The 14,611-nt window shown below is 40.2% G+C and overlaps 1 protein-coding gene across 1 annotated transcript in view; it reads right to left on the reverse strand.

Moving 5' to 3' along the window:
* Positions 1–7,747: 7,747 nt before the first annotated feature.
* LOC142499940 (olfactory receptor 6N1-like) overlaps positions 7,748–14,611 on the reverse strand; it is a 29,748-nt gene continuing 22,884 nt past the window's right edge. The window contains exon 3 of the mRNA XM_075609997.1: positions 7,748–8,770. Coding sequence (XP_075466112.1) covers positions 7,823–8,770 — 948 coding nt within the window. The 3' untranslated portion in view covers positions 7,748–7,822. The remainder of the gene's footprint in view (positions 8,771–14,611) is intronic.

A 14,611-nucleotide genomic window follows, 5' to 3' on the forward strand; every position in this document is an offset into this window, starting at 1 on the left:
AAATAGAGTGACACTAAGCAGTATGGGTGATGGTAACTTTATTGGAACTAGCATACATATAAATCAGCAATAAACACTAATAAAGGGGTGAGGGGATGGGAAATAAAATCAAAGAAGCTGATAGTGCTTCTATAGGGGAAGATATAGCAGCAAGAGGAAAGTCTTGGTGGTTGGTGGGGACAAAGTCTCTTATCTCCGCGTCCGGATGAAGAGTGTTTCCACAGCACCTCTTGTTCCTCTCTCAATGCTGCACAATTCCAGTGACGAAGAGCTACGCGTTTCGCCCTGAACAGGGCTTCCTCAGGCTCATGGAAAGTGGAGTGGCTGGGTTCTAGTCCCCTTAAATAGACCCAGTTTTGATCCTTCGTGATTTTTCAATTGATTTCAGGCTTCCTGCATGTCGGAGATCCGCCATCTTGGTTTTTGCTCGCGCTTCCTGACTTGGGCGCCTGGTGTCACGTCAGCTGCTCGCGCCTACTTGGTTGAAAATATTTCAACGTGGGTTACTGCGCATGCGCGCTGTCAATCGTTTCGTAGTCCCATAGTCATTTAAAATGATCTTTCTCATATTTTTGCAGTGGGTGGTCATATTGATCGATCCTTATCATTCTTGTATTTAGATAGGTGTTCTAAAATATATAGACAGGTGTTTGTGCACATCCGTCATTGGGGGGCATACAGTGCATAACTTAATGGTAGCAAAATATATCACGCATAATACAGAATACATAATAATTAATAAATGAGTGATTCTATTGAAGTGTAGATTAATATGTTATGTTGCATATTGATATGGTATTGATATCAATCCAATTGTTTTACTATTTAATCTGATTGATGTATTGTTGTGACAGTCTTAGAACATATCACATAATATTAAAAATGAGATTTCGTATAGGATCAGTGCATGGTGGGATAAAAACAATATATCAATAAAAGTTGATGCTATATTGGCATTTTATCAAATTGCCAAGGTGGCTTTAGATGTTATATATAGAACACATATTTGTCACAATAAATATTGATCACAATAAATTTTAAATTTTAGAATAAATAAAAATTTGATACATATTAAAACATTTTAAAATATATTAAAATATATTAAATTTAAGAATGCGTCTAAAAAAAGGGTAACATACATAAAGTACAGTAATTTCAGCACTAGAGAAGGGGTATATCCCGACTCTGTATACATCCCTACTGGTGTCAGCTTTTTGGATAGAGGATATCCTAATATAGTTGGCCTATCATACCTGATTTCTGGTATGCGGAGTGGTTCTCACACATGACTCTATATACATGCTTGGTTGAGAAAAAGTCGTTACATAAAGGCCCCCAGATCTATGTCAATATTCATCCCCCTTGGTGTCAATGTTTTTAAATGTGTGTGTGTATACATATAGTCCAAGTGAAGGTTCACTCGCGATACCTTTTGTAGATGCCGCAAGTGCAAAGAATAAAGTAGTAGTGGGACTCCGGTGGTCTTCCCACACACTCACTCCCACACACACACTGGTTTGTAGAAGTATTCACTCTGCAATTTTTTCATATTTTGTTGCCACCTAAGTGTACGCCACAGCGCTCCGTAACTGTTCTAGTGATACTATGTTTGAAGAACCAGCTGCAGTTATGATTAACAAAAACAATACAAAACCTCAATTTTGGAAGGAGCTTATGCCAAAGTTAAAAAATGAAATAGGAAAGATTTAGTAACATATAAAAACAAAAATGATCAAGAAATTTCTTCATCAGAAGTAACTATCAATGTTCCCTTCATTACTCAATATAACGCACTGGCACCAAAAAGAAAACAAAACGTGTTATTAAAAAAGTCATTGGCAGTGAATTCGGAAAGATTTTTTGGGGCTGTAAGAGATGTGTGCAGAGGTATGCAACAGAGACTGTCTTTTAAGGTGAAATTAATATAAGGCTTTATTCCCTGTTAAACAATACCGCAAACAAACATATACAAGAAACAATAAACATCTATCCCTGTGTAAGGACTAACTTACTTCCCCAGTCTCTCTCTGCAAGGCTGGGGAGAAATTTGCCCCCAGCCCCCACTTATCACCCCGAAATCTCAGCGGTACCTTAACGCAGGTGACTCTTCAGGTCAGTGGTGTCCGGGTAGTTGTCTGCTTGAGGGTCTGCCCCCTTGTGTCTTTTTCCCAGAACACAGCCCTCCTTTTCCTTATGGCAGCTCCATTGTGAGCTAAGGAATCTCCTTCCTGTTTCTCAGAAGAGGCTTTTTCTAAAAGGCCTAATCAGCCAGATGGAGTCTGGTTGATTGCCTGTGTGCAATTAACCAGCACACTGCTAGATTTAGAGGCAGTTCCTCTCCAACTGTGATAAGTCCCTGTTACAGGGGCCTATTCACTAAACAGTGATAAAATCAGTGCATTGCCGATCGACTTTGCATTGATTTATTGCACTGTAAAACGGTATTCACTAAGAAAAAATACAAGTTTTTTAACGTTCGTTAAAAAAAATGCAGCATCGAACGACTTGTTTTTTTTTCTCTAAGCGCTATCACACTATAAATTCTAGCGCGATCGGCGACTTATTGAAACTGCAGCCTGGAAGAGCTGCATGGAGACGCTGCGTCTCTATGCACGGCTCTTCCAGGCGATCGTAAAGTTTCAATATTCATTTTAAAACTAGTGTTCAGGAGCAGAGGCTCTCCTGAGCTCAAACACATTGATTTCAGCCTCGGGGACCCCCTACTACCAGAGATACAGGCCCCGTTGTAGGGTGCCGGTATTACCACAATGTTAAAATCCACCGCGTCACGTGACCAGGGGATTTATATCCTGCAGGGGGATACCGGCACCCCACACTGGGACCTGTATCTTAGGAAGTGGGGGGTCCCCGAGGCTGAAATCAATGCGGTTCAGCTCAGAAGACACCCTGCTCCCGTAAACTAGTGTGAAAATAAATACATTTATCATAACCGTATCGGCTATCCGCTAAGGTTATGAAGCTGCTTTCATTTTATTTTTACTAATAGTGTACGTGAGCAGGGGGTCTCCTCAGCAGAACAGCATTGATTTCAGCCTCAGGGACCCCCTGCTTCCTGATGTACAGGCCCAAGCATGGTGTGCCGGTATCCCCTGTGCGTTTAAATCTCTGCGGAGGATTTTAACATTGCGGGGATACTGGCACCCCATAACGGGGCCTGTATCTCGGGAAGTAGAGGTTCCCCGAGGCTGAAATCAAAGCTGTTCTGCTGAGGAGACCCCCTGCTCATGTACATTATCTTAGTGGCTAGCATTTACCCATTTCAAATAAAACCAGCCAGCATAAAGTAAATACAACTTGCACTTACCCCTGCCAGGATGAAGGCCATCCTCGTCCTCATCACCGTCATTGTCATCCGTGGGCAGCAACCATACAATAAAAAATACAAACTAATGACCCCTAACCCCTTCACTTTAGTGGTTAGTAACCGCTATAGTAATTAAGGGGTTAAGCCCCCTCCCTTGCTACCCACACGGGCGGCCTAGCCAACCTCCCCGGTGCAACTACCCCCACGACTAGGAGTTAGTGTGCCACCAATCAGACTATGAGGGGAACCACTCAAGAACACTGCTCTTACACAGAGCTCTCCCACCCACGCCTGGTAATCTCTGACAAGGAATCCATGATTAGTGTCCCTGTCTATATACTGTTACCTAGGGGTTACTGGGCATAATGGGACCCAAGTCAAATGCCAGGTCACAGAATTCTCTGTAAGTACCCTAACCAAATAACACAACCTACAGTATATAACAAGTTACTAAAATCCATGTGAGCTAGCACTCAGTCAGAACAAGAGGGCTATTAAAATATAGATTATATAGGGAATGGGAACAGTACACAAAAAGGATTGCATGCAGATCAGCAGCAAAGATAAGCAGCAATAAGTAAAAGGGAGGGGGGTAGTTGAAATGTTCCTATATCTTACAATATTTTAGTTACAGTCCATGTAGAGCGAAAGAGTTTGTGGGCTGGGTGCAGAGACAGTGAGGGTAACTGCTTGGTACAACGTATTCCGAGGGAGACTGCATAGTGTATAAATGTCTTCCCCGATGAGAGTACATTTTAGGAGTGGTGCATGCACCATTAAGGGATTTTTACATCATTGTCGTCTATGCTGCAAAAATTGGGCAACTTGACAGCAGGAGTATGGATAACTTCCCAATGGGGAATAGCCACGTCATGGTGACATCATAGCTCTGCCCTTTGGATAATCAGACATGGTGGATGAGGCTTGGCCAATGGGGAGACCCCTTTTCCACACACATAACTCTCCCTGAACACGAAAACATGTACCTGCACAGGGAGAGGCGATGGGGGGAGACAAACTGGTATGGACAGCTATCTGTTCTGGCTAGATATCCTCCTGTGGAGACCTCCAGACATTGTGGCACTACAGGGAACAAAGGAGTCCCCACGTGTACCTCTCCTCACGCTGGATTGTCTCTTGCCCCCTCCATCCCACTGGTGGAGCAGGATAGGAGGACGACAGGAGAGCTTGGAGGCTATTGGTGCCTTATTGAGGCTGAAGGGATGGAGAAGAAATCTAAGATGACACATCCTGGGTGGCCTGTATCCCTGCCTTGGCTGAAGACCATCACTGCATGTTTTCTCTTTTCCCCTCCGCTATTGGCACAGAACAGGAGGGGGCTAAGGGAGTGCGGTAGCTGGGCCAGGAGCGAGGGTGGGTGAGAGGAAGTGTAGCACTGTGGAGTGCCTTGGAGCACACCCCCTCCTTCCCCATCTACTCCGAAGGTCGAGGGGAGTAGTCGAAAGGCAGGGGGCATCCATGCACAGAGAGGAGGGAGCAGCGGGGCAGGTAGGGGTACCTTACCAGGGGTGTTGGAGAAGTCACTTGGGGTATGGAGGGTGGCTGGGAACCTCGGGGTAGCCCTCCTTGGTCCCAGTGTTTAAAGTTGAAGTCATGAAACGTAAGGAAATACACAGATCTAATTCTGCGCTTCTGAAATAACGTTGCAAAGTTTTATTAATTGTGTATTTAAATAAAGAAAAAGTTTATATGATACTCTACACTTAAGCTGTACAATCTTTCATATTCTCATTGGTTAAAATTCTGTGAAATCTAGGAATGTCCAAAAGTCTGAATCAGTAACAGCCACTAACACCAGATATGTCAACCTCCAAGGACCAAATCCGCGAGATTTGTTTTTTTTTAGACAAAAATTGCATTTGAATCGGAAAGTATCAATAAGACGCCTGGGAAATATAGCAGATCATCCACCACTTCCAGCACTGAATACATAACACGTCAAGCAAAATCATTTATACATGGGTAACTTTTTGGGATTTTTATCCCACAAGTCAGCTGAAATGTCCATTGTAACATAGGGATATGAGTATATGAATCGTTCTCCAAATCATTGAGTACCCAGGAGTGGTATTGGATTTACTGTGTGTGAAATTACAAACAGTGGGGAATCTAGAATGATGTATATATTTATTTATATAGTGACAACAGTGTACTCAGCACTTTACAGAGGCAACACATACAGGGTATTATAATAATACAATAAACGCAGCAAAGTTAGACAATAGGAAAGGAAATCCCTGCCCCAGAGAGCTTACAATCTATGTCATGTGTAGGGAGGCTTACAGAGAGCAGGTGAGCGAATAAGTGCAGTAGATGGCAGTGCTTGGCCACACTGGTTAGTAGGAGTGACTTGTTGTGTGACGGTAACAACGAGTTGGGGCTATTAAGATTTTAGAGGCGAGTTTTAAGGTTGGTCAAAATTAAATTAGATTGGATAACACCATTAGCAGGGAGAGAGGAGGAGGCAGGGAGACGTGGGTGAGAGCAGGTGTGTATATGGCTAGGTCCAGGCTTTGGAGAAATACCCCCAGCAGCAAAAAGGAGGAGTAGAGGGAGAGAGAGAGGAGGTGACAAGAGGATTTGTGGGGGTGCTTTTTATTCAGGAGTGTAGTAGTTGTTGGGAAAGAAGTTTGTAACCAGTTGTGCAGTGTTTGGGCACAGGCATAGGTGGAGGGAAGGAGAGATACAATGTGATAGAATGGGGAGAGTGGGGATGTTGGAGAGAACAGAAAAGTTTACAAAAGAGTGAGGAAGCAGCAAACAGGAAAAGCAATAGGGAGGGCATAGTGAAACGCAGGGAGCACGGAGAGAAAGGTAAGATGAGTGTTCCCAGGTATTGGAGGTGATGAGGTGGTAAAAGAGCAGGTGTATAAATCAGGCCTGGGAGGGCGGTGTAGCACTGAAGGATACACAGCAGCTTAGAAGGGTAATTTGTCGATTAGTAAAAAAAAAAACAATTCTCACAGTTGAAGAGTTGGTAACGAAGTGCAGTTTCTCTTGTATTCTTCACCTCCAATTCAACTACATTTTAGGGTGACCAGATTTCCAAAAGTAAAAACCGTGACACAATAAAAAATTATTTCTAAAACAAATTACATCACTTAAAAATAAATATTACAATGGTATTTATAGTTCCCAAATATGCGGTATTATTTATTTATTTTGCTCTCCCTCTCCCAACCCCTCTCCACATCCCTTCTTTACTTTGCCTCTTATCCTCTCCCTCCCCCTCCCAATCCTCTCCGTCTTCTTTCCCAATCCTCTCCCCAGCCTATCTCTCTTCCTCTCCCTCGTCTCACTTCCTTTGTCCATCAGCATGTTTAGCTCACACTGCTAGAGCTGTGGCCTATAAAAGCAGTGGTTGTGGGTTCTAGTCCTGTTGGGTTTGACACCATTCTAGTCATTAGGTTGGTGCCTACGGCTTATTATCAATTATATATAGTTGGTATCTCCCTGCCAGGTACCTCAGGTGTGCTCCTTTTTCAGCACAGGCATGTCTCCCTAATTTATTTGGAGGGACGTTTGAGGGGATATATACAGTATGCGACTTCTAATAAAATTAGATCCCCCCTTCTCTCTCCCATCCATCCCCAGAGAGGAGGCACAGCACCAACTAATGCCGCTGCTCCTCTCTCTGCTCAAACCCAGGACATTAAAAAGATTGTTGGGAAACCGGGACAGTAACTTAAAAACCGGGACATCTGGTTACCATACTTAAGATGTTACACAAGTAGAAGGTATGCTGACTTGGATAAACACAGAGCAGACTGACTCAGATACACATACTGAATATACACTGATACACATGGAGTAGACTGACTTGGATGCACACATACCGTGATACACATTGAACAGACTGACACCGGTACACACACACACACACACACACACACACACACACACACACACACACACACACACACACACACACACACACACACACACACACACACACACACACACACTGATACCAACACAGCAGACTGACAGTCCAAGAAGCTGCAGTCTCCTATTTTTACCCAAGATTTCATGAGTCTCCTAGTTATCCCTTGAAGGCCCAGTGGGTAAATCTATGATTTTTTTTCCAGGTACTGTACCGTAGGTGTTCAGTTTTCACCTCTGGTTTGTTTTCTGCTCATTGGATTTTATAAACTCTATATTTTGATCCAAAATATTACATTAATATGGCTGCTAAGCCCCTCTAGTTTAGTGACATTGGTAGACTTCAAAGAACCTTATTTGAGAAGCTTAAGATACGCCGTTTATTCTGATACGATCCTTTGTATTTGGCATTGAAAAACACTGCTGCATTTTGACATAGAAAATGTGAGCATAAACAGTAGGCGTTTTAACTAAAAGTGAAAATTAAAAAAAATAAAAATACATTTAGTTATTCGCTTTAAAGGGCACAACACGGAGGCTCCTTTCAAAATAAGTCATATTGGGGTGAACTGCACCTTCAGTCTGGCTGATACCTCAACTTGAATTCCAAAGTGGTTTGGCAAATTTTTTACCCAGCACTTCTCTAATCTTTTGGTTTCTCAAGCTATAAATGATTGGATTACACATGGGTGTTAAGACAGAATATATAACAGCCATCGCCTGGTCGTAGTTGACAGAGTAACTTTTGTACAACCTGATCTCCGTAAAGGCCACACTGCCAAAAAACAATAGGACCACAGTCAGATGAGCACCACACGTAGAAAAGGCCTTCTGTCGTCCCTCTGTGGTTCTGATTTTCATTACAGCCGAGATGATTTTGACATAGGACAGGATAATGCAGAAGAAGGCAAGGAACAGAAGCACGGAAGTAATGAGGAAGTCAACGGAGACATTGAGAGAGGTGTCAGAACATGCCAACTTAACCAGTGGTAAGAGGTCACAGAAGATGTGCTCAACCTTGTTCGAGCCACAGAAGGGGAGTTGGGAAAGCAAGAGTATCTTGGTTAAGGGACCGAGGAAACCTAGAACCCAACAGGAAATGGCCAACTGAAAACAACACTTGGTGGTCATTATGGATGGGTATCTCAGAGGGTTGCATATGGCCAAATAGCGATCATAGGCCATTGCTGTTAGAAGGTAGGTCTCTGTGATACCGAAACAGTGTAGAAAATAGATCTGCAATAGACAGCCAACGTAGGAGATAGTCTTTTTCTCGTCCAGTAAGTTCATAAGCATTTTAGGGATGGTGACTGTGGTGTACCAGATCTCCACGAAGGAAAGAATAGCAATGAAGAGGTAGAGGGGAACATGGAGGTGGTGATGTGTACAGATGAGGATGATTATAGTGATGTTACCGCTCAGTGTAAAAAGGTAGATGAGACTCAGCAGGGTGAAGAGCAGACCTTGGGTCCCATGGAGATCAGTAAAACCTACAATGATGAATTCTGTAACAAGAGACTGATTTGCGCTGCGATATCTCTGCTGAAAAATAAGGAAAACAGAATTAGTGTTCCTATTGTATATTTAAAGGTGCACCCCAACTAGGCCCAAAATTACCCAATGGCAGCGATGTTTAAAGCTGCACTCTGTGCTGCTCACTTTTTTTTTGTAATGTTTTTATTTACTTTAGGGGACCACTTCTTGCACTTTCTAATGTTGTTTTATTTATTTGTTTTAATAATCTGTTGCTCTTTTCTGGAGACATAAGCATTTAAAATATTAAGGGTCCCGTAGACCAAAATGGAGCTCTAAGAATATCCTGGTAACCTCAGGTGCTAGATTTAGAGAATCATGATTTTTTAACACTACAGAACCGTATAAAGAAATGAGTGGGACATTTTCAGGGGGCAAGATACTGTACTAACATTATAGGAGCTAAACTTACTGAACAGACACTGCTCAAGAGATTGCTGCTATAAATCTAGGTAATTGTCACTTATCACAAAAGTGCCGGCACCTGACATTGTTCCCCCAGATAACGGAGATATTGCTCACCATCCACGACAATATGTTGGACTCATCCCAGGCAGTGTTGTGGGATTGGTATCAAACGAAGTAATGAGTGACCAGACGCACCTGAAATGCAGAAATCATTAACTTATTCATTGTAGAATATGGCAATACATTTTAGCCCCGGTGTCCTGAATCGGTGACTTGCCTTTGCTATGTTCTGCAATGAATAAATAAGTGATTCTGCATTTCCAGTGAAGCAAGTCACCCATCTCCCCCAGATACTGTAACACAACATATCCTGTTATACCTCTGAATATAGTTTCGATTCAATGGCCGTGTCAGGATATCACAACACATCCCACCAGAATGCAGCAAAATGTACATCTGTAACCAAATACGTATTTTAAATAACTAGTTTGTAAAGATGGGAAGCTGAGACATGCATAAGGGTTTGATGTATTTTAGCTGCTCCCTTTGATGTGATAACACCAGGTGCCTGTACAGGCAAAGAAACTCTCCCCCATCCCTAAACGTCTTCATTGACCCTCTAACAGAGGTGGGGTAAGCTCCAGGTTGGGTAAATAACTGATTGAAAAGAGTCGCCGCCCCCCCCCCCCCCATCTCCTTTACGAGACCAGCTAGATGAAAATACAGTTCTTCATTTCCAAAGAATCCAAAACAGCCACATTTTTTGCATTAAGTCTGTTACATTTGAATAAGGAAGGCAATGAAATTACATTGTTTTGAAAATGTTTTTTTTATTTTGTGCAAACTATCAGGAATTGTATCTACAACATGTTTCCCCATATACTAATTTACATTTATACTAAATTACATTTATACTAAATTACAAGGTCATATTTATAAAAGTGCCCATTTTTACATATGAATGCATATGACTTTTGATTTTGAGGTTGAAACATTTTGTTGACTAAGATACTTTTATATTTATATTGATATAGAGGAAGGCCAAAACAAACCAGTGAAACATTAGTCAATTATGTCTCATATGGGGAAACCATGAATTCCTTCATCAATTACTGTAATATCCTTCCTATGTTTAACTTAATTGGTATAACCATGTATGCTGTATTTGGTGTCTCTTTTCTGTACTTTGTCCAGTTCCATATTGTTTTTTTTTATTGAGTGGTGCAAACAACTGTATTTCATATTCAAGGTATGGTTTTACCAAAGATTTATATAGTGGTAGCATAATGCGATTTTCCCTTCCCGCCCAACTCTATTTTATGCAAGATAAGATCCTATTTGCTTTTGCAGCTACTGCCTGATACTGGGCACTATTGCTATGCCTGCTGTCTACTAGCACTTCTAAATCCTTCTCCACTAAGGAATTATCTCATTTTGTCCCATTTAGTTTGTATGTACTGTAGCAGGATTATTTTGCTTCCCAAATACACAACTTTACATTTATCTGTATTAAACCACATTTACCATTTATCTGCCCCAGCTTTCAGTTTGTGTAGAGAAATTACATCCTGCTCTTTTTTTTAACTATCTTACATAACTTTGTGTTGACAGGAAACAAGGAAACGATGACCTCTACACCAACCTCAAGGTCATTAATAAACAGGTTAAAAAGCAGGGGTCCCAGTACGAAACCATGAGGTCCTCCACTTACAACTTTAGTCAAAACTGAAAAACATGTTTTCAATCCAGGTACAAATATTTTCACCTAGACCAGTATTCTTGATGTTGTGCAATACTGTCACTAACCTCTGGCAAAGCATTGCAAAAATCTAAGGAGATCACATTTGCAAAATGAACGGCATTGCTTTGGTCTAAATTCCTCCTTTCCTCCTCACATCAACTATAAAGTCAGTATGACCTATCCATTATAAAGTCATACTGACTATTACTAATATTGTTCCTTAATAAACCTTAATGTACTATAGCTTCCCCACTATTAACGTCAGGCTTATAGGTGTTTAATGTTTTGGTCATATAACTGGCTTTTAAATATAGGCACCACATCTGCTTTACTTAATCTTGTGGTACTGAGCCTGTGGAAATGGAGTCCATGAGTATTAAATATAACGGTCTGGCTATGACTGAATGTAGCTCCTTATGAATGCTAGTGTGCATGCCATAAGGGTCAGCTGCTTTATCTACCTTCATTTTATCAAGCTGCCTTTGCATTTCTTCCTGTGTTAACCAAATGTTAGTTACCAATAATTTGCCTTCCCTGCTCAAACTGACAGGATTCTGTTATTATCTTTTCTAATATTTCAGTTATTTATGTACATTAATAACTTTTTGGGGTTAATCTTTTTCAGTTTCAATTTTTGCTAATCTGAGTCCTTTTGCAGCATTTCTTACATTCCTTATAAATCTGATATGATGCCTCTGTCCCTCCTGACGTAAAAAACCTAAATGCCTGCCTCTTCCTAAACATTTCTTCCTCTCCCTTTTAATTTAGCCACATTGGTTTAGATGTATTTCTTTTATATTTATTACCCAAGGATAGACACTGATAAATGTACTCATCTAACAATATTTTAATGCTTGCCCACTTATCTTCCATATTTGTTCCTTCAAGAACTTCATTCCAATGTATTACTTAGTTGACTCAAATTTTCCTTTTTTAAATAACATTTTTGTTGATCTCGTACTATGTAATACTGTTTTATTATGTTATGATGACTGTTTTGCATAGGTTCCCTTGTTGGAATAATTGTTATTAATTCTACACTTTGATATTACAGGTCAAGTAATGCAATTCCCTTACTTTTTGTCAATAATGTGGGTCACAGAACACCCCAAACCCCATTTTCTTTAGCTGTACTGCTAATCTCATAGCTCCAATCCATGTTTGGATATTAAAAATCACACTTAATTAAAACATGATCTAGTTTTGCTGCCTTTTCTGTTTGCAAAAGTAGTTTGGCTTCCTCGATATCAGAAATACAGTACATTGTATCCAAAATAATGAACTTACCATTAGGACTGGGATTCAAATCTTATCTTCCAAAGTATCCAGAGTATTTAGACTTTATTTAGTATATGTGTTTATTGAAAATATTGTTTAGATTTTTTTTTCAATGAAAAATATACTTTTTACATTAAAAAAAAATGCAACCTTATAAAGGGATTTTTGAAATAGAAATCACAGATTCAATAATGGACATCATTGAGGATATAGAAAGCATTGGCCCACGTATATAAACATATAGCCACTAATAGGATATACCCACTAGGGGCTAGGAATCCCTCTTGGCCCAGGTATTAAACACAGGAAAATGTAATTAACTAATAAATTGGCACAACAGTGACCTACAGTGAGATGGAATCTCACAGGATACCGAAGTATATTTTTGATGTGTGCTTTAAATAGCAGTAACACCCAAGACAAAACTCAGCTGAGGACAGTGGCACGTTTAATAGGTGAAATTGAGCTGATCAACACATTTGAAATGATTAGACAAGTATAAGTCTATTTTCATGGTAGTCATAAGGTGTGGAGAATTTGTACAATCTCTATTTAATGTCTCAGAGTGATATGACTGTTTATTGGCCCTGAAAACTAGAGGTGAATTGATATTTTGTGCATCGTTTCTATAGTAATTATGAAGCCATCAGTAGTCAAACAGATAAACAAAAGTATATGTAAAATGAGGTGCTAGTCCAATATCTAAAGACAACAACAATACTATATTAATAGCAATAAAGATACTGGATATTAAAAACAAGGGATACGGAAAATGTTGTGACTATAAAGTGACGTCTTACAATACTTATAAATTACAAATTGCAACTGAATACAAACGTGAGTGAAAACAACATCTCTTGAATGTGTATATCTTTATATATCACCATCCAGGTACAGGTAAACCCCGTTATAGCGCGACCCGTTATAACGCAAATCGGTTATAACGGGGTCTGAGCATGGCTCCCGAATTGAAAGCCTCCATTTTGCCGGCTTACCTGCATCTCAAATCCTCCATTTTGACGCCTTACGCTCTCCTCTTCCAGCTGTCCTGTCCACGTGCTCATCTCTCTGCCCGTCGCGTGCCATCGGGTTTTTTTTTTCTTCAAACATTCAATTCAATGCTTTATTGACTACCAGACACATACACAAATAAACATTAATACATTTTGTACAAAACACATGCATGGATTGAACTCAGGACCTTCTGATACCAATGCCTTGCCTCTTACCTCTACAACATAGGCTTGGTGTGACAAGACATAACCTATAAATATATTTATCCTCTACAACACATTGCCACAGGGTACATGTCAATGTTAAATCTTAAGTCTATTTCTAGCTGTCTATGACATCGCACAGCTTCTGTGCTCTAGTGGTAGAATTCTTACCAACATATGAAAGGGTCCTGGGTTCAATTCCTGTATGAAATGGTATAATTAACTTTTTTAATAAATTATTATTTTAATTATATTGTATAATTTATAAATATATAATTCTTTATTAAGTAATAATTATTCATTAATCAATAATCAATAATGATGTATTAATAATAATTCATTATTAATCATTCTTTATGATTAATTATGTATTATTAATAAGTATGATTATTAATTATTATTATTAAGTTAATTATACCATTTCGTACAGGAATTGAACCCAGGACCCTTTTATATTGTTGGTAAGAGTTCTACCACTAGACCACTATGACATGTGTGATGTCATAGACAGCTAGAAATAGACTTAAGATTTAACATTGACATGTACCTTGTGTTGTAGAGGATAAATATATTTATAGGTTATGTTTTGTCACACCAAGCCTATGGTGTAGAGGTAAAAAGCAAGGCATTGGTATCAGAAGGTCCCGAGTTCAATCCCTGCATCTGTTTTGTACAAAATGTATTAATGTTTAATTGTGTCTGTGTCTGGTAGTCAATAAAGCATTGAATTGAATGTTAGAAAAAAACAATGGCACACGACGGCAAGAGAGCAGAGATGAGCAGAGCAGAGCAGAGAGATATGAGCACGTAGACTGCAGGAAGAGGAGAGCACTGGTAAGGCGGCAAAATGGAGATTTAAATCTGTAATGAGGAGGCTCGAGAGCTGATGCTGGTGAAATTTTAACGCGGTCTTGGGGTTGTGGACCCCAAGGACCGCGTTATAACGGGGTTTACCTGTACCTAGCGCTTCGTAGCAGTAATACACGTGCCATAATATAACAACACATAATGGGAATAAGCGCTGCAGACAATAAAAAAAAGGGTGAAGGGTCCTCTGGCGCGTTACTCTGCTTGCGGCTCCACGATGTGTAAAACGTATGAAATTGAAGAGAAAAAAGAGGGACCACAGTGAGGAAACAACACAATGGTTATACACAATTCTTCATTTGAATGAGGGGGGGGAAGAAGAAGGGGGATGGATAGTGA

Source organism: Ascaphus truei, chromosome 7 (assembly GCF_040206685.1).
Source record: "Ascaphus truei isolate aAscTru1 chromosome 7, aAscTru1.hap1, whole genome shotgun sequence".
In the NCBI taxonomy this organism is placed as follows: domain Eukaryota; kingdom Metazoa; phylum Chordata; class Amphibia; order Anura; family Ascaphidae; genus Ascaphus; species Ascaphus truei.